At 38.2% G+C, this 21,358-nt stretch overlaps 1 protein-coding gene across 1 annotated transcript; it reads right to left on the reverse strand.

The window, feature by feature from the left end:
* Positions 1 to 4,899: 4,899 nt before the first annotated feature.
* Positions 4,900 to 8,932, reverse strand: LOC143890339 (BES1/BZR1 homolog protein 4-like). The gene is made up of 2 exons (XM_077394984.1): positions 8,328 to 8,932; positions 4,900 to 5,964 (listed from the first exon to the last, which is right to left on the reverse strand). Exons 1-2 carry the CDS (start codon positions 8,541 to 8,543, stop codon positions 5,302 to 5,304), a joined length of 879 nt encoding a protein of 292 aa, XP_077251099.1. The 5' UTR covers positions 8,544 to 8,932; the 3' UTR covers positions 4,900 to 5,301.
* Between the last annotated feature and the right edge of the window lie 12,426 nt (positions 8,933 to 21,358).

Genomic DNA, 21,358 nt, shown 5'->3' on the forward strand with positions numbered 1-21,358 from the left:
TGTTTAACAAAGGATTGCCAATATCAAAATACTGGAGTTAGGAGTTAAAACAGTAACAAATAGACATTCCACGTCGCAATCCACCTACAGAAAAGGTCTATTTTGAGGGTGACATGCAGATAAAACAGATCCAATAGCTCCAATGCAAACTCAAGCGACATTTGAGATAAAGAAATTTTAAAAAGAGATGGTTTAGCATGAAACACGTTCAAATAATTCAACCACCATCCTTTCCGGATCAATATATGGTGAAAAGATAAGGTACCCACAAATTTGGAGCACTTTATGAGAAAATCAGTGTCAATAAAACCCACATCTCCTCACAATCACGGCATTGAGTAGATAATGAAAATGATGAGATCCACACACTACTAAATTTCACGTTTATTAGATTGCTCAGTGTGGCATCATGTCATAAAGAACGCAAACCAAAACAAAGGGCATGCTGCCTAGTCTAAAAGCCCATAGAAAACGAGAACGAATCAACCAAAACAAATATTAGGAATGTGAAACAACCAATTACTCCAGAAGCTTAGGCTGTTGGAGATGGCGGTCTATAATCTTTTATACTTTAACACTCCCACTCATGTATGCCCCTCTTTTTTTAGGGTTGGCCTACACGTGCCACATGTGGCCCGTCTGTTGGGTTGGCCATTACATATGGATTTTTAATATGGAGGAGTTTTGAACTCAGGACCTTTGCTCTGATACCATGTAAAACAACCAATTACTCCAGAAGCTTAAGCTGTTAGATATGGAGTTATTTAATCTTTTATACTTGTTAAATACCCAATGGGTTACATCTCATAGCCCTCCTTGCAGATCTAGTGAGATCTCTCCACGAGCTTCTTGCTTATCATGTCACAAGCATCGTTGGTAAGAACACTTGCTCTTGATTGCCTCGTCTGTACTAGTGAAAACAACAGGTTAATGTCAAAATTAAGGTCCCTATGCTTCGTTTGGTTGCACAAAAGTTCGGCAGCCGTCGGAAATTGGTTTGGATTTGGCATGACATTCCACGTTTGGTTGCCAAAATGCATTAGACTCCCTTTGATTCCCTTGGATGTCTCATGTAATAATTGTTAGAGTAATTAGGTCAAGCAACAGGTTGCTTGAAGCATTACACCCAAGGTATCTAATTTGGAATACCAAGTTTGTTGCCTCCAGCCCCTATATATATTAGATACACTAGGGTTTTAATAGGTTAGTGGGCTCTAGCCCAAATAGGCCCACTACACCGGTCCATTATCTTATTGGGCTTATATTAGAACATACATGGATTATACTATACACCCAACAATCTCCTCATATGTTCTACATATAGCACAGCCAATAGATAAATAGTGTAATGTTCAAAACAAAATATTGAATCATCCACATCACCATATGGTCTATATCATAAAAGATCTGTAATCCAACTGAAAACAGGAATCATTTTATGACAAACCAAGAGTTTTAGATATACAACAAGCTAAACTCAACCAAAATGTAGTTTCACATATAAGTGAACCCCACTGATCTTAGATGAATTCATTCATGAGGTATGATTCTCATCGAAATCCAAAATAAAGTTCCACAAAAAAGTGAACTCTATGCATACTGAAATGTAAGCATAGTCTTTATGACTTTAGAAGATTTACTCATCAAGTAAGTCATCTTCATCAAAGTCCAAATCAAGACAAGCTCCTCATTTTTCGCCAATCCCTGTGAAATACTAAATATGGATTTCATGAAAATGAATCCAATCATTTGTGTAAAACACTAAAGTATCTAGTTCTACCTGAAGAAGAACTTAGTACAATTCCATAATTCACGAAAGTATCTAGTTCTACCTGAAGAAGAACTTAGTACAATTCAAAATGGCTGAAAAATTATCAGTATCACTCTCACCATAAGCATCATTTTCAAGTTTCAATAAAGAATAAGACATAAACAGCTTCTTTTGCAAATAACCATTCCTAATTGTCAAGTTTCATTAAAGAACAAGACTAAATAGTTTTTTTTACAAAGAATCATTTCATGTTTCTTTTTGGAATGTTACAGTCATCTTATCCATATTTGAGTTAAGCTGTATCATCAAGTTTGGAATGTACAACCTTTCCCAAAAAGGACATGTCATCAAATGTGGAATGACACACAACAACTGTAAACATCGTCGAAACATATCAAGTGCCTATCTTGGCCAAAAGGGAGATACGAAGATTCAAAATAACATATATGTAGGTTAAGTCCTATCTATACAGACTTTAACCCCATCTCCCCCACAGTTTTGAATATTCGATCTTTGGTCAGTCCCTTTGTGAGAGCATCGGCCATATTATCCTTCGATCTCATATCAATCAAAGTGATAATCCTGTGTTCAATGAGATAATTCAGCATGGCATGTTTCAGCCTACAATGTCTCCTCTTACCATTAAAGAGTGAGTTCGTCACAACCATAGTTGTAGCTTGAATATCACAGAACACACTGAAGGGTCTAATCCTTAACGGGGTCAGTGGAATGTCCATAACCATAATTAGATTCTTTTCATCTTCTACTTCATTTGCAACTGAAGTGAGAGCATAAAGTTCCAATTTGACTTCCACACAACAGCAGTAGATTTGATGTCCCCTAATTCTTATCTCCATGACATATCAGAATATTCTTACATGATAGGAGGATGGCCATTATAACATAGAGCATATCCTTGAGTACTCTTAAGGTATCTCAGCAGCCTCATAAGAGCACCAGTGCTCATGACCAGGATTACTAGTGAAACGACTCAGCATGCCAACTGTAAACGCTATGTCTGGCCTAGTGCAACTCATAGCATACATGAGACTACCAATCAGTTTATAATAATCTAACTGATTCACACTGTCTCCTTCATTAGAGATCGGCTTCTTGGTATAATAATCGCAACCTTATTCGACACAGCTGAGTGTAAACCGATTGTTAGAGTAATTAGGTCAAGCAAGAGGTTGCTTGAAGCATTACACCCAAGGTATCTAATTTGGAATACCAAGTTTGTTGCCTCCAGCCCCTATATATATTAGATACACTAGGGTTTTAATAGCTTAGTGGGCTCTAGCCCAAATAGGCCCACTACACCAGTCCATTATCTTATTGGGCTTATATTAGAACATACATGGGTTATACTATATACCCAACAATAATTGCTTGTCTATTTCTTGTCCCCTTCTTCCAAAAGCAAAGAATCATGGTTAAATTTTATAAGGAATGATGCTCTCTCTCTTCCCCTCTCTCTTTTCTCTCTCTATATTGGTAATGACACCCTCTACTTTTTCTCCTGCTCTCCGAGTATATGCCGCGCAACCAAACACTATTACACAGTTTTCTGAGGTAATTCAAAGCAAATCAAAATGCTCGTCTCTTCCCTTTGACTTCTTATTCCACTACTCTCCGAGCCACCCCAAGCAACCAAACGAAGCATAAGATATTGCCAATATTAGCTAATAGACTAAGGTGACAACTCATTGTAATTAATCATATCTATTAACACCTTCCTATCAGCTTCCACCAAAACCTCGGCAAACCCCAAAGTCTTACAATATCTAAGACCATCTAAAATGCCTCTCATTTCAGCCTACAAGTTAGTACCAACCTCATAAAATCGAGAAAGTAAAAATGAACTTACCTTTGTCGACTCTAAAGTTACCGTCACCTCTAGAGGCATTAGGCTTACCATTAGAATCATCGTCTTTGTTCAACTTTAACAGCACCCTGTTAGGTTTCAACCAATAACTTCAAGGATGGGGAGCTTTCGCAAGGCAGGAAACAATTCAGAACTCTCACCTGCGTTTATATTGCCAATACCACTTGTAAGTTGTTATCCGATCTCAAAATATCATAGGGTGAGGTTATGTTGCTCAAAATACCGTAGGGTTGGCTTATTTTGCAGGTGCCTTTGCAGGATGTTTTCATAATGTGGGAGAATGGTGGCCTCGTGCACATCAAAGAACTCTGGATTCTATTGTAGTTCATCCATTGATCTGGGCCATTACCTAGGTCCCCCCTGCTACAACTTCTGGGGTCATTAACTAGGTCCCCTGCTGCAACCATTCTATATATACCATGCGCTTTCAGTTAACAATCACAACTGAAGGTGCTCCTTGTTAGATATGATCAAGATTTAGGTTGGATCTAGGGAGTTAGATTTGTCGATTTAGTTAGGTTAGATTACGTGACTTAAGTTAACTAGATCAGGATTATCTCCTTATATCTTGATCCTTATCTTTGCATGCTTATCTCAACTGCTCTATATAAAGCACTGATTATGACCAATTGTGATCAGCAGATATTAGTGAAATCCTCTCAATATATCATTCCTTAGCTCTAGAAACACCCCAAGTCGTAGTTTTCAAGCAGGTTTTGGTGCTCAATGTCTATTCTTTCGTTCAACGTATGGCAAGTGGTAAAATAGTGGTTGTACAGTGTGGAAAAACCCAAGGAAATTATTCTATTTGAAAATAGAATTGTAATTATGGTACTGAGAAAAAATCAATCAATCTTTACTTGTATAGAGAATTGCTCAAGTCGACATTAAGAGACTGATTTAAGCAGAAGAAAATTGCTTCTCTTGACGACTATACAATGTTTATGTTCAAAGGCCAGAAATGCGTTGTGCAGATGGATGACTAGAATTCTCCAATTAGAGTGCCCCATCTTGTGGTCAATCCAGATCAATCAATGTGTGTAGCCCACTAATGAAAGTGCACCACTTTTCAAACCCAGGAGGCAGTGAGTCATCCACACCAAAGAAACACCCTAAAACAAACAGGCACTTTTCTCTTCATGATTGAAACATAATCTACAGTTCTATACTGCATATGTGAACAACATAGCACACTGGCAACAAAAAGGTCATAATAAAAACACCAAATAATTTCAAATTGGAATGTAAGAACTCAATGGCAAACCCAAACCACTTACATGCATAAATCAATGTACCTTTCAATTGCTTTGGAAAAAATGGGTGAAAGCCCACAATATATTATATCTATAATTTAAAAAACAAAAAACAAAAAACCAAAAACAACAAGAACTACTCCTAGTCTATCATCTTCCTCAACGTTCTCTCCTTCCCTTTCCAACTTTCTAAAATCCAAAACCCTCCAATTTCAACACCTTCACAGATTATAACAAGTCACACCCACTGCATCTCTCCAAAGAAGAGGAAGCTAAACCTCAAAATCATGAATCTCTCCTATCTTACAGAACCACAACAAACACGGAAAAAGAGAAAAAAAAAACAAGACAATGACAAAGAAGAGAAACAATAGCATACCCATCACATGTTTTCACCTGGTACGGGAGCTACCAAGAGTGAGCTCAAGCTCATCTGAACCGAATTCCTCATGAATCCTCTCTCCCTCCCATGGCTTCACAAGCCCCATCGTGCTGCAGCCAAACGCAAACTCATCAGAAGCCCCATCCAACATCTGTACATCAGTGTGTAGGGGTGCCCCAGTCACCGCCGGCGAACACGTCCCACTTTGCCCTGGCGTCCACATTCGAGACCCTCCACCCATTAACATCTCCTCCCTAAATCCGAAAGGATTGGCAGAGACAAGGCTGAATGTAGGAGACGAAGGGCCCGCGGTTGGGATTCGGATTCCGGCGAGCCAACTGGAGTCTTGGATGATCTGACGACCGGGGCTTAGGGGAGGGGTGACGGGGGCACTTATGGAGCCACCGCCATGGATGTAGAGGTGGTGGGGGAGTTTGGAAGAGGAGGGTGATGAAGAGGAGGAGGAGAGGTTTGTGAGCCAGGGGATGAGGGAACTGGGGTCGGGGTTAGTATTGTTGGCATTGGCTAAGTAGGAGGATGAGGCAGGGCTGGGGAAGGAGGATGAGGCCGGGCTTGGATTGTAGGATGCACATGGGCTTGGATAGTAAGATGAGCATGGGCTTGCCGAAGCTGATCCACCTGCTACCTCCATGCGCTCCAATGGTTTACATCCCTGCATAAAGGAGAATATAAAATAACAAGAAGCGCTGTTAGTTAGTTCGTATAGCTAGTCTGGGAAATTAACCTAAATTGGCAGTTATTTCAGTTGGTCATGTTATGGCAATTGGAAAAATTGGTATTATTCTTATATAAAGGTGGCAGTTTTCTTTTCTTTTCTTTTTTTCAAAACCCATTACAGTCTGGCAGGGATACACCCACCTAGTGGCCACATGTCATGTTAGAGTCCATCAATCTGTACATATTAATGAGCTGATGTTAGTGCTTTTGGAAAAGTTTACTCTTTATCATGGTTTTAAATTTCGACCGAAATCCGAAATTTTGGGTTTCGGTAGAGACCGAAATCGGCAATACCCGAAACGGTAGTTTATTTTGGCCGGAATTTTGTTTACCCCGAAATTTCGTCCTTAAACTGATTTCACCCAAAAATATCATTTTCCTCTTTTGAGGAAAATGATTGTGAGCTTGAAGCTCATATAGCTTATATGAGCTTGAGGGCTCAAACACATGGGTCCTACATTTTTTGTGGTGATCCAAACCATTCATTTGCAAGGCCCCATCATAGATAGGGTGTGTACCAAAAATCAGCTCCATTGGATCATCCTAACCCCTCCAAAAGTGGAGGGCAAAAATGGGCAGATTTGTGGCAAACGGTGTCTGTCCATTTTGCCCTCCACTTTTGGATGGGTTAGGATGATCCTATGGAGCTGATTTTTTGTACACACTCTATCTATGTAAGGGCCTTTCAAATGAATGCTTTGGATCATCCTAACAATGTGGGCCCACATATGTTTGAGCCCTCAAGCTCATATAAGCTATATGAGCTTCAAGCTCACAATCATTTTCCTCTTTTTATAATTATTTAATATTATCCTGAAATTTCGGTTGAAATTTTGTACGAGTTAAAATACTAGTTAATTTGATTTCGTTGGATTTCGACTAAAATTTCAAAATTGCAGTCTCGACCGAAACCAAAATTTGAAACCATGCTCTTTATTTTGGACTATTTAATCGGTTTCACACTTGTAAGAGTTTATTTTAAAAGGATCTTATTGCAAATAGGAAATTAAACCTCTGTAGAAGACGTTAATTAAATAATTCTAAATAGGTATGTGCTAGTGATCATTGTAGAAACGCATTTCGCGGCTGGCTGTTGCATGTGAGAGCAGCCACCTCAGATAAATTAAACGAATAAGACAAAATGCCAATGGACCCCTAGCAAATCTCTTCTAAAAAAGGAATTGAATTTGCTAGGGACCATCGCAGAATGCGTGGCTGTTGCATGAGAGAAAAGCCACCACATAGGCTCACTTTTAAACAGATTTTGTCTTATTCAACAAATTTATCTCATCTGCTGCTCACTCGTGCAACAGAGGGCATTTCTTGCATGACAGAGCAGCCACACATAGCCTCACCTTTCAACAGATTTTATCTTATTCAATTAATTAACTTTCCAACAGATTTTGTCTTATTCATTAAACTTTAAAATCGTTAGAATACAATACAATATAATATGAACTTCCAACTGTAGAGATAGTTTGGGAAGACAGTGGGAGATAGTTTTAGTAAAACAAAGTTGTGCCATTATTAAAAATGTGATCGTGCGGATAACAGTGCCCTTTATTTCGAGATCATTTCATTTCATTGGAATCTCGTTTTTACTTTCCTAAAAAAGAAGAGCTCGGAGTCCAAAAATTTCACTGCTTTTCACTTTTCGGCGAAAAATATTTTCAGAATCCCCAAAACGGGAATCTCAGAAGATGGATATTAAAATATTAGAATCGGGCGTACTACGGATGAAATGACGAAAGTAACCTCGACGTACACAAAAGTCTAAGATTGTTTTGGAAGAAGACTTTTCACAGCAGGGTAGAACTACGTATAATTCCGTATATGCCCCTGACCTGCCCTCGATTTTCCATAAAAACCACATTGCCGGATTACTTAAGTATTAAACCATACGTACGAAATTTATCCTTTTTTTCTTCAACTAAGAGGGCACTTTCGTCCACGCAATCTACCAATGTCTTCGCGTCAATGCTAGAAAACTCTATCACATATGCGCCACCGGCGCATTGCTCGTGCTAGATCAACTGCTCCCGCTAAAATGCGCCGGAGGACTAGATGTGCATTCTTCCCAGCCCATCCAGCATATACAAAAAAAAACGGAAAACGGAGATCGCGAACTACAGTCAATTAAATATTTAAATCTAGTCCGCCATGGGGGCTTCCAGAAGCTAATGGCGCAAGTTAGCATCACAGGATAAAAGAATGCTATCTTGCGCCGAATATGCACGAGATCCTAACGTGAGCCACAATGATTTAGCAGAGAAGAACAAAGGTTCAGAGTGTTTTTACCTTTCTGTAGGTGGTGCCATCTTCCTCAACGGTCCAACCAGCCTCATCACAGAGAGCTTTCAAGACCTCGTTGTTATCGCAGTGCTTTGGAAGCTTATAGCTTCCGTACATTCGTAGCCCTGCGTAGATCTTAGCCGCGATCGCTCTCCTCCTCCTCTCTCTTCTCTTGTTATTTTCCCTCTCCTTCCATGTCGGAAGCCTCGTTCCCGATGTCATTACAGAATCGGAAAAATGAAATGGAAAAAAAAAAAAAGTAGAGATAGATAGAACTCGCTCAACTTGAAAACCACTTTTTTAGAAGCTTAGAGCTGATAAAACCGTCTGGAAAACATAATACCCGATGTTCGTATACGAATCCGCCCGGAGAAGTTCCTGAATGTTAATGGAAACTCGCCGGAAAACCAGATCTGGTTTTTTTGGGATGATGATTCACATAAAACCGATCGGAATAACGGATTCTTTTCAAAATCGCTCAGATCTGATTTCTCTAGAATCAGAAGATAGAGATTTATAGCATGGATCAAAGAAAAACAGATTCGGAGGACCAGATCGAGGACAAAACTGAGAAAAATGACTGACCTGCGTATCGAAAACCCCTCGAGAAACTTCTCCTTAAATGTGTGTTAAATAAAAGATATGCGATAAATTGGCCATACTTTGTGACTAAATTACAGAAATACCACTGCGAGATAGTGAGAGGAACAGTGATGATTTTTAGGCTGATAAAGAGTGAGGGGTAAAAGCGGGAATAAAGACGGAAACCCGGGCTGTTTCGCGTGAGATTAAGTTATCATTAGTTGGCTAAATATAATAGAAAAGAGATATTTCGTTACCTTTTTAAGAGAATAATGGAATGAAATGACCAGAATCTCCCCGAGATAAAAGCTTTTGTAGACTTACTTTGAGGAAAACTATGGGGCCCAGTTGAACTAACAGATCATCATACACGGTAGCCCATCTGAAGGGAGGCGCACATGTTAAGTTATAGTGGGTCCTACCTTTTGATTGATCCAAACCGTTCAATTGAGAGCCCTTCAGATCTCAGGTGATACATTATCAGAATCAAATAATATTTAATTTTGTCAGATACCAAAAAACACGGTTCATTAGACATTACCGGTAGATACGAAAAAACAGGGTCTCAGAGATCCAAGGCAAGATCAAAGAGATAGACGGTTCAGTTCAATTGAGGGTGGGACCCAACATTTATGTTGTAATGAGGTTGCCCTACTGAAGCGTTTCTCGCCAAACAAAGATGGGTCCCTTTCTATCACAATCTATGTGCTGTGCACCAGTTTACACTTCCAAATTTACACACCTGTAATTCATCTCCCAAACTACCCCTTCTCAAATGCAAATATAGTATCTTTATGCAAAGGGGTTTTTGCAAAAAGGAAGTCTTCAAGTTTGCTTAATTTGCAAAAAGAGTCTTCTAGTTTGACAATTTGCAAATGGAGTCATCACATTTGAGTGAATTTTACAAATCAGGTTGTGCCATCAAATTGTGACCAAAATACCCATGGTGGGTTGTTTTTTACTCATAAAAAGACAAAAAGCCCTTATTTGTAAAAAGATGAAAATTAATTAATAAAAAGACCAAAATACCCGTGATGCCCAATAATATCTTTTGATACGGTGGGTCCCACGACCTCCACCTGGGCCATATATAGGGTGGGGCCCACCATTTTACACCTCATGTTTTGACCATGTGGGCCCATTTATTTTACACCCATACATGGCTTGGCCAAGAATGCTAGCATATATAGAAATGAATCAAATGATATTCCCACACCCTTCGATTCAAAACAAGTCATTGATTGTCATGGGAATCTCGGTATTCTTACTAGGGGTGCAACTCAGGTCGGGTTAAGCTTTTTAAAAAATCGGGTTGGGTTGGAAAAAACCAACCCGAATTGGAAATCGGGTTCGGGTGTCGGGCAACCCGACCCGATCCAAAACCCGACAAGTATTCCCATACGTATAAAATTTTAAAAGTTAAAACGGCAAATGAGTGAATATTCCAATTTGAAATGTCCGGATTTTCTTCCATCTTTCCCGTAACTATTTTATAGTTTCTATCTTTCTCGTATGTTACTATTTTACTATTTTGTAATTACTATTTTCAAATTACCCACAAAAAAAAAAACATGTGCATGATGAGCGGGTCAACCCGACCCAACCCAACCCGAATTGGAAATCAGGTTCGGTCGGGTAGAGGAAATTGCAATTTGGGTTGGGTCTTGTTGGGCCCAACCCGGGTTAGGTTGGAAAAATGGGTTCCTCGGGTTGGGTCGGGTTGGCCTCAACCCGACCCGAGTTGCACCTCTAAATTTCTTACATTGTAATTTCTGTCTTTCCACATGTAAGCTCATTTTGGTCTTTTAAAAGTTAAAAACATTCCACCGTGGGTGTTTTGGTAACGAACTAATGGCAAAATTCACTCAAATGTAACGACTCCATTTGCAAACTAGAAGACCCTTTGCTTTTGCAAATAAAGTAAACTAGATGACTTGTTTTGCAAAACTTTTGGGAAGATGAATCGTGTTATCGAAGGATCCAATGAGTGGAGCCCGCTTAAAAAGCCAATTTTCGAGAGCGATTCCAGTCGCGGCTATTTCGGACAGCAAGCGTTCACATGTACTGGCGACTTCATGCAAAAGCACCTGCCACGTGTATCTCGTCAGGCTCGCTTTTCGCCCAACCGTCTCTACGTCCCATGTGTACGCAATCTGGATACGTGTACGGTCACCATCTGATCTGTAGTTGTTGTGTCAGCGCCGCGCTGCGTGTCAGCATACGATTATAGATGATATTACCACGCCTTCTTCACGTGACTTGTGAGCTCTTTTCTTACGGGTCCTGCCATTATCCGCACGTGCGCAAGCGAGTGGGGTCCGCCTTTGGTGTTTTTTAGTTTTAGTTACGGACTTACGGGGCATGGATTGTGGAAGTGTGTGGGGACCACACACTATCACTTAGGCCGTGGTGGGTCCCATGCACGCCGATATGCTCGCCACCCACGAGGCAGAGCCATGCAGAAAAAAGCAGCCAAAAAGAGAAAAATAATTCGAAATTACGGGAATGCCCTTGCCCCTTGTGTTGCACGGGAAACGACAGTAATATTTGAAGTGGGCTGATTGATGCCTACCATTTCAAAGTCAAAAGAAACGGGTACTTTCCTCATCTCTCCTTTCCACATGATGCCAAACTTATACCTCTTTTTTAATTTTCACTTTGCTTCCTTTCTTTCGTGTCTTTCTCTAATTTTTCACTTTTTTATATTGGGAAAGCTTTAATGCTAGAAATGAATAGGATTGTCCCAATATCCATCTTGATATTGGCACTTGCATAGAGTTATGTTCGTTATTTTCTCAAAAATTTAGGATGAATGTTAGGCGAAAAAAGGTCCTCAAATCCCTATTATTAATGGGATTTGCTATCTTATATTTGTGTCATATATAGAGTGTTGTTAGGGACCTCATCCTGCATTGGCATATATAGAGTGTTGCGAAATGCCTTCTGTGATGGTCCCTAGCAATTCCCTTTTTCAAAATGTACTATACTGCTCACACCATAGGATAATCCAAATTGTTCATTTTCATAGGCCATAACCCTGCTCACATTGTACATAGTTAGAATTTTAAAAAGTTTAGATGTTCAGTCCACTATTAACGTGTGTCTACATAATTAATTTAGATCAATTAGTCCTTTATCTATGATCAATATAAACTTCTTAATAAGTAAAATAAATACTTGTAAACAATTAAAAAAAATGTAAATTATGTACATGAATATAGTGTACATATTGACATCAACCAATAACACAACATGAAAAATGTAAAAAAAAATGTACCATCATGATTATGTGAAATTTTTAGCACATACTAGATGGCGAAAACGAGAGGAAATAATAACGTCTCTCCATAAAATGTGGCATACTTGATTTCTGTGAAAAACAAAAAGTAGATGATGATGTTAAAGAAAGATTTTAGATGCAACAAGATGAGGCGCAAACTAAGTCGCTCTCTTTAAGGTGAATTTGTGCCTCTACGAAAGAACCTCTGGTGCAGTTGATCCGAACGCAGTCACCCCCTAAGGTACAACAGCTGTGACGCACCATTAATATCTATCCGAACTGCATAATCGAATAGATCTGTACAACACATTGAAACACTCCGATGGCCCAATAAAAATAGAAAAAGGAGAACAAAGAAGAAGATAAACGGCAACTATAACAGATAACAGAGAGACAGAGAGAGTTTTTGTTCATTTTTGTGTGTTAAAATATAGGGTAGCCTCAGATTTTTACAAGGGAAAAATGACTTTTCGAGACACCCCTTAAATCCCTAAAGACACCCTCTCCAACATGGCCTTTAAAATTAGAACCATTTTTTTAAATGTTTGCAACGGTAAGATTATTGAGAAAACAAAACGTCACAACTTTAAGAAACCCAACAGTTCAAAAAATTGAAAAAGTTTAGGATTTTAAAACCCTGATGCACCAGCGCCCACGACCCGGCCCGGCCCACGTGCGTCTGTGCTTGTACGTTTATTTTAGTCATTGTAAAAGTCTCTCACCCCAACAAATCCAATGCCCCTTGAACAGCCCAAGTCTTTCCCTCCCCACTCCCTCTTATAACGGTGCAAAAGTTTCTCTCCAAAAGAAGAGTTTGTCGATGAGAATCAAAGCTCATAGGAGAGACTCCTAATGGTACTTAAGTAGCGAATAAGAGATAAAGATAACATCAGCTCTAATCCTTCTAAAATCTCAAATAAATCTTTAACTTTCTCTTCTGGACGAACTAATGTATTTATCAAATAAGAATTCTATGTAGTTTCCATGATATTCTCTTTGATTTGTTTTCTGCATACAACTATCCCATTATCCTCCCACAATCACATGTCCCTTGTAAAGGAACAAATTGATGAATGGATAATATGATTTTGACAGAGAAGAAGCTTTGTTATACTGATATTATTCTAGAAGGTAGAGAAAAAGGAAAAAAGAGGTAGAGAAAAAGGAAAAAAATAAAGATAACAAAAGGCTACTGATGTTGGCACTATCATTTTTTAATAATTGAAGAAACTCAGCTTGTCTTTTAATCAACCCATGACTCTACCATGTGGAAAACCAGAGTCAATGAAGAATTGAAGATTATCGAAAACTTAAAAAAAATATTGATGAGTAGTAACATCTTGAACACATCTTTGACTTCTTAATCCAGAAGAAATAACATCTTTAACAAATAAAAATTCTTTATTTTTCTCATGATGTTCTCTTTAATTTTCTCCATACATACATACAACTGTCCTTCTTTAGGTGTCAGTGTTGAAAAATGAGAATATAAGTAAAGGAAAGGAAAGTTCTTCAATGGAAAATTCTAAAAAACAAAAGAAAAAACAAGGAAGAAGAGAATTGACAATCTTTAATTCTCAAAAATACATAAAACCCTAAATGATACTTGATGGTTCAAGCGCTTAGGATCATTCGATCAAGATATTTCAACAGCATTCGGATCAATGTATCTGATCCAGTACAGGAGGCAGAAGTGGGGCCCAATAAGTGTCTTCTAGAAAGGAGCAACGAATCCTTTGTCCTTAGCATTTTCCTTCTTTTTAAATTTATTCATTGCTTATCATAAACAAGTACGCAAAGTCACAAGCCATTGAAATGTTTCAAAGAAAGAGAGGGTGAAAATGACCAAAAGGAATGTATATTCCGATTGCAAAAGGTGCTGCATTATCAAGTCTTTGATACGCTACAACTTTTGAAATCGGTCAAACCAAACGGGTCCTCTAAAGGCAGTCCCATTCGAGTTCAATGTACTTTTTGCTGTCTCCAACTAACAGTCTTCGATAATAAAATGATAGGTCATTGCTTTTAAATTATGTGCAATGATAAATTCGCACCCCACTAGGATAATTCGCGCCCCATTAATGTGAATTGACGTTAAAAAGCGTTAAAGTCAGGCCACATGTTCTCCTTTAAAAAGGTGTGAATTTATCATCGCCCTAAATTTTTCCTAACAATCCATCTGTAGCTCCACGTTTGCAATGTGAACATGATTGTTAAAGTATAAAAGATATATAACGCCTTTCTTCAACAGCTTAAGCTTTTGGAAAAGTTGGTAAGTTAACATGGTATCAGAGCCGAAAGGTCTCGAGTTCAAACCTTCCGGATAGCAAAAATCCACATGCTATCTAGTCAGCCCGAAGTGGGACCACATGTGCCACGTGTTTGCCAAGTGGGCCACACGTGCGGGGGAGTATTGAAGTATAAAAGATAAATAATGCCTTTCTCCAACAGCTTAAGCTTTTGGAGAAGTTGGTAAGTTAACAATGATCGGGTCTGTTGATCCGACTTGAGGACACAAGTCCGATAAATTGCCATCAACCCACCTTGATCGAGATTATAGCCCGTTGATTTATTAGGCATGGTTTAATTATGGTTCTGCCAAGAGAAGATAAAGCCTTGGTTTTTGTCGGTCTTAATCTCGCGAATGAAGATAAAAGCATTGATTTTTGTAGGTCTTAATCTTACGAATGAGATGTCCGATACAGCATGGGACAAGGACCATGTGGGTCCTCTCATAATGGTCACCAGTTCAATGGTCCTGATTGCATGTTTCCCAAGTGAGACCCAATGTTGATAGTTAGGATTCAATTGGACAAAGTTGGTCCGCATGGTCAAACTCTATACTGTAGTTTAACTTTATATATTTATTAGATGAAAAAACCGATACGGGCTACTGAAGGGCATCTCCAGCAGATGGCCGACACACTAATATCAAATCCAAAATTTACCTTGTAATTGAGCCATTGACTTGTGATTGAGAGCTTGGGTTGGATGATGTTGATGATGGTGATTGGGTTAGATAGACCATCCGAATCAATGATAGGATTGCTCACAGTAAAAGTTGACTGTAAGATAGAATGAAGGTTCCAACAGAATGGGAAATGACTTTAATGGCATAATCTCAAGATTTTTCTAAAGGGCAGTGATAAATCGACTCCCAAATATCTTAAATCGACTCCCCATGTGTCTTTCTCTCTCCTCTGGGTTAGAGAGAGAAACACATGGGGGTATCAATCCCCTTTCTAAATTTATATGATTAGGCTTAATTTAAAAGCATTTCTCAGGAGCATCTTTAAGCCTCCTTTTATATGATGAAAGTGAGAATCATGATCATCCCTTCTGATAAGGCTATGTTTCTTTCAACGATAAATGGGAGTAAAATAAATTTTACACCCATTTCTAGTGGAAAATGGACATAACATTTATTCTGAGCAGCCCATTTTATGTCTAAAGAAATGGGGCATAACTGCATAAGCAACATTTTTTAATGAAATATGACTATTTTGTGACTGAAATTTAAGAAAAAAAAGGCTGATTTGTGGTATATATTTATGACAATTGAAAAGCCGACCTATAAATAATTGAGATACGTTTATGGGAGTGATAAATCGACCCCCATATATCTTATATCGACTCCCCATGTGTCTTTCTCTGTCCTCTGGGTTAGAGAGAGAAACATGAGAGATAGAAACATGGGGGTCGATTTAAGATACTTGAGAGTCGATTTATCACTGCCCTATGTTTAAAGCTAGATCATGTCTTGCAACATCTCTTGGGAAGCAGTTAACTATACCATCTCTAAAACGAGAATTTATATGATGGGTGGCCGTGAAAACACGTGAAGTCTCAAAAATAGGTACGACCCACTTTTTTTGATGATCTAAACCGTTCATCTGTTTGGACACAACGTAAATAGGTTGTGCCCCAAAAATCACTTTCATTGGATGATCCTAACCCTCCGATCTGAATTGATCTGAATATGGAGATTTCCAAAAACCATTTATGGAATCTTCTACAGATCGGAGGGTTAGGATCATCCTATGGAAATGATTTTTGGGGCACAACCTATCTACGTTGTGCCCAAACAGATGAACGGTTTGGATCATCAAAAAAAAAAAGTGGGCCGTACCTGTTTTCCAAGACTTCACGTGTTTTCACGGCCACCCATACCTCTAAAACTAGGGATTTGCTAGGGAACATCACAAAAGCAGTTAACTATTTCCACCCGCTTTTGTTTGTCTTTTTTCTTGGGAAACTTCTTTTGTTTGTCCTTTCTTCAAAATGGGAGTTTCGACCCCGTTTTATTTGACTATTTCAGATAACAAATCGTTTTCAAGAAAAGATAAACAAATGAGAGTGGATCAACTTGTGCCCAATTCGTTATGTATTTTAGGAATTGATTTTGAGTCCAAAACTGATTATTGAACACAAAATTATGTTTAATTGTGATTCCAATAATTGGTTTTGGACTCAAAATCATACGCCCTGTTCGTTTGAGATTGTGACAACTGATTGAGAGCCCTAAGATTGCCCTCATGGCTAAATATATGATGCTAACCGTTCAATCAATGCATTTCCAGTCAATATATGTGGGTCATTTCCTATCTTTGTTTTTTTTCCCATTTGCAAGGTTTTGATCCAATGGCTAGGATTGATTGGTAAGACTGATTTTTCCTGTCATGTCCAATGATCCACTCTGTACATAGTCCCGGGCCCTACATAAAAGTTGTGAAGTATCACATGTATATATCTTTGCTACAGATAGCATACTACTAATTTCCTAAAAATATAACTTAACCAAGCAACCTATCTATATTTCAGTTCTTAAATCTTAAATTTTTCTGTGCCGAGCTTTGGTGAGATGGTTGGGATATTATGACTACACCAATATTTGTGTGTTTTGTGTATACAAGGCAGGTTATATAAAAACTAAGCACTTAAGCTAGTAAGTTCCAATATTTTCCCGAGTAGGTACGCAGCCATGACAATTTCCTTTTTTTTTTATCTTTCATGAAGAATCACTAGGGTCCCAAGGTCATTTCATGTAGATTAGACGCTTCAACCATCCTTCCTCTTATCCGTTGAGGGATATGAATCTACCAATTTTCAATGGGTTGAAAATTGAAATTCAAGATAAGATCGACCACGAGTTCACGACCTAATGGTTACAAGCCACCAAAATTAGTCCTTATTATTTTAATTTAATCTTATTTAGTAAGGGGATAATAAGACTTCTTTAAAAGTCATTTACTAAATAATTTCTAAAACTACTTCAATCATTATTTGCCAATAATCATAATTTATGGATTTGCTAGGCAATATCGAGGAAAGCCATTTCGCAGCTGGCTTTTGCACGTGAGAGCAGCCAGACAGGTTGACATTTTGGAAGATTTTGTCTTATTCATTTAATTCATATGAGGTGGCTGTTATATCTTGCAAAAGCTAGCCACGAAGTTGCTTTCTGCAAAATTGCCTAGCAAATCCGTCGAGATAATGACAGTCTTAATAATTCCAGGGATATTCTTTATCTGATATCATAACTTTTCAACAAATTTGTTGATAATAAACTCTCATAAGTAACAAAAAGTTATGTTTCTTTATTCTTTCTTCAGGGATATTCACAACAGCCTTTTTCTAGGTAGCTCTTTCCAGAGGTCGTTCCTTCTGCGACGGCCTAGTCTATAATAGACTCACTATGGCGGCTTTCACTTTGGTTTTTTTTAACCGGTAGCCCTTTACATGTAGTCCTCTCCACAGGTCGTCTCTTATGTGACTCGAGCACGGGACATGATGGCTGCTCTGATACTAAATATTAGGTACCTAACCAATACACCAAAAGTTTTAGAACTAATGGAATGCGCTAGGCTAGGCACTTAATTTAAACCTGTCCCATAGCAGCCTGGGTCCCACCCAGTCACATAACAAAGGGGCCCACTCAGGGCCATGACAGTTTGAATATTTTTCCGCATCCATGTTCTTCGTAGATTAGAAGCTTGAGAGACCCTTCTCCTTATCCATTGCAAAGGGAGAGGAATCTACCGAGGAATCTACCGATTTTCTTTGTCAAGCTACGAGGAGTTTTAGAATAATTTTAACAGATCCTTCCCCACCATACAATTGTCTCACATGTTTGTCGGTTGCAATCGGACGGGTCCATAGGTTTGAAATTCAAGACAAGATCACGACGTATATACCATGCTTAAAAAAAAATTAGGGCTTTAGTCCTGATTATTATAATATAATTAATCTTATTTGGTAATGGGTTAATAAGACTTATTTAAAAGCCATCAACTATATAATTTCTAAAACTACTGCAAACATTATTTGCAAATAATCATAATTAACTTCAAAACCATTTGCATATGATATACCCGAGAAAATGACAATCTTAATAATTCCAGGGAAATTCTTTATCTGCTATCATAACTTTTCAACAAATTTGTTTATAATAAACTTTTATAAGAAGTAAGAAGTTATGTTTTGGGATTTGCTAGGGTCCATCGCAAAAGACTTTTCGTTGGTGGTCTGTCGCACGTCAGACCAGCCACCTCGTAAATGAAGACAAAAACGCTAGCAATTCCCTATGATTTTTAATTCTTTCGTAGAATTATACTTAAGGAATTGTCGGTTGAGCAGGGATATTTATCTCTCTATCTGTCTACCTACCTAGGTACCAAATTTTGATAATGGCACTGCTTATTTTGTTCTACACTTTATTTATTAGATCTTGATGGCATTTGAGTATTTTAACAGCCGTGAAAAGGTAATTAAAAAGTGCATAACAAAGTAAGTATTGCTATTATCATATATAATATGGTATTAGGGATTAACATGTAAAATGCTAATTGGCTGTCACATACTATTACAATTCCATAAAAGCTCTCAACAGCCAGTTAAAAAAAGTGTAAAACAAGGTGAGTTCTACGGGGCTGAACTCACCTTGTCAATTCTTTTTTACACATGTATTGTAGAGATAGTGAAAAACATGCGTTTTTCAGACAATCCCATCTTGGCTTAGTAATAGTGCAAAAAGCCCTCTACTCAGAGAATCCGAACTGACTAACCCGAGGGTCTGTTTGGTTGCACAAAAAATAGAGAAATTAAAAGTAAAATGACGTAGCCCTTTTCTTTTACTAGCAATATTGTTTGGTCTCCAATTACTATTCATGTGGGAGTAAGCAGTAAATTTTGGAATAGCAAGCTTTTGCACTAATCGACTTTCCTCTCAGATCACGAGAAAAAGGAAAGTCAAGAATTGGGAATGAAGAAACAGAAGAAGTCGAACAAGAAGCTACATTCAATGTGTAAAATGCCCTTTTGATCACATGGTTTATGGATAGAATTAAGACGAATGGATCACAAACATGTGTGTCACATCTTCCATGTTGGAAAAGTTGCCTCATTTCCCACTAGTAGTGGAAGGCAAAAATAGAAAGCAGGTATCCTTAGGTTTTCTAGAGAACTTAAGGATAAAGGATATGTGGTTCTCACGGCCAAGGGTGTGGCAGCTACATGAGAGAGAGAGGTTTTCTCTTGGGTTGATACCTCCCTGGTTTTGTTGTTTGTTGTTAGCTTTCTTCTTTGGATTTCTCTCAAGTTACTCTTGGTGTACAATCTTGGGTAAGAGGGCAAGGAAAGGGTTGCAGGTTTGTGGGTTTTGGGTTTAATTCATTGTAATCCTTGTATATTGTTTTTTTTTTATTTTTATAGTGGAAGGTCATGTTTTTTGCCCGTGGATGTAGGCCTAGCTGAACTACGTAAATTTTGGTGTTCATCTTGTGACTTGTGTTTATCTTTACTTTTCCATTAATTTGTGCACGATCAGATCGGATTTGTCCGGATGATTTTCTCAACTTTCCAAATCAGTGAATAATATTGAAAAGAAATAAGTATCCGATATCAAGGTTTGTATCACCTACTCTCTTTTTAATCATATGAAGGATTGATTGAAGTTAATTAAGTAGCAATAAGAAAAAGTGTGTAATGACCCATAGCCAATCCAAGCAAGAAGGGACCACAAATTCTCCAAACAGCTAAGGTCTGACGTGGGGCTGATGAAAAGAAAGAAGCTTAGTTGGATCTAGGGACAAGAAAAGTGTGGAAAACAATATTTTTCATAGAAAAAAAAATATTTCATGAAAAATAAAATTCAAGGGTCCCGTAGGTTTGCAGTGTTCCTCGAAAACAGGGAAAAAATTTCAATTTTGGGAAAAAATATTCCATGCAAATGAGTTTACCAAACACTAGAAAAATCATTTTCTATGAATAAAATTCAATTTTTTTCCCAACATCCAAACCTCCCCCTTACTAATTGGTAAGATCTAGGAATACATGAAACTTGCGGTAAAAGCAAAGAAAGTTTGGATTAGGAATTTAGGCAGAAGGAATATAAGAAAATAATCTACAATATTTCCTTAGATTTCTAATAAGTTTTAACCAACCTTCAATATTTTTTAATAGGAAATTGATCTTTCTAATATCTTATAAAATATCAGTTGATCCAACTCTGACTAGGTTTGATTCTAACCCCCGGAGTTCCTCTTGGGAAAAAAAAATTCATGTGTGTTTTTCACACTGTTCATCGGATACGGGAATTGTAGGATTGGATAAAAAGATTATAGAACAACCAACCAAATAAAAAATGCTTCAGTAGGCCCATCTTTGATTGATCCAAACCGTTGATTCGATAGACCTTACTGTAGATCTCCTATGGCCCATCGATCACGCCAATCATGCTACAGTAATATTGACAAAGAAAAACTCAGATTACTAGATGCTAGGATAGGGCGTTCGGTATAATTTCTAAGCCATGGCAGATCCAAAGCAAGGCCTATAAAATTGACGGTTCAGATTAATCACGGATGGGACCCACTATACAGTCATTCAGCATTGCATAAAGCGGTAGAAAAGAAAAGGGTGCATCTACCAAAACAAATGGGTGGAATTTCCGAGCGTCAACGGATTCACTTCGGATTGGATCCACCTATGTCTCCGTCACGATCCATTATCGGTCAGAGATCACGGAGTGTTCTTCGGATCCTATTTCACGTGTCCCTGTCACGATCCTTTTCAAATTGAACCGTCCATCGAAGAGTCCTAGTGTGTCTTACTTACATTGTACACAATTAAAATGTTAAAAAGAAGTAGTATGAGTAAACCATTGTCCTTCACTGGA

This window comes from Tasmannia lanceolata, unplaced genomic scaffold (genome assembly GCF_043159265.1).
Source record: "Tasmannia lanceolata isolate RefF3 unplaced genomic scaffold, GAP_Taslan_0.1 ptg000013l, whole genome shotgun sequence".
NCBI lineage: Eukaryota > Viridiplantae > Streptophyta > Magnoliopsida > Canellales > Winteraceae > Tasmannia > Tasmannia lanceolata.

What these genes read in the sequence shown, in the direction of transcription:
- LOC143890339 (XM_077394984.1), bottom strand. Translation starts at nt 8,543, where the DNA reads ATGACATCGGGAACGAGGCTTCCGACATGGAAGGAGAGGGAAAATAAC. An exon ending in ATGGCACCACCTACAGAAAG is followed by an intron (nt 5,965 to 8,327) that starts GTAAAAACACTC and finishes TCCTTTATGCAG; the next exon opens with GGATGTAAACCATTGGAGCG.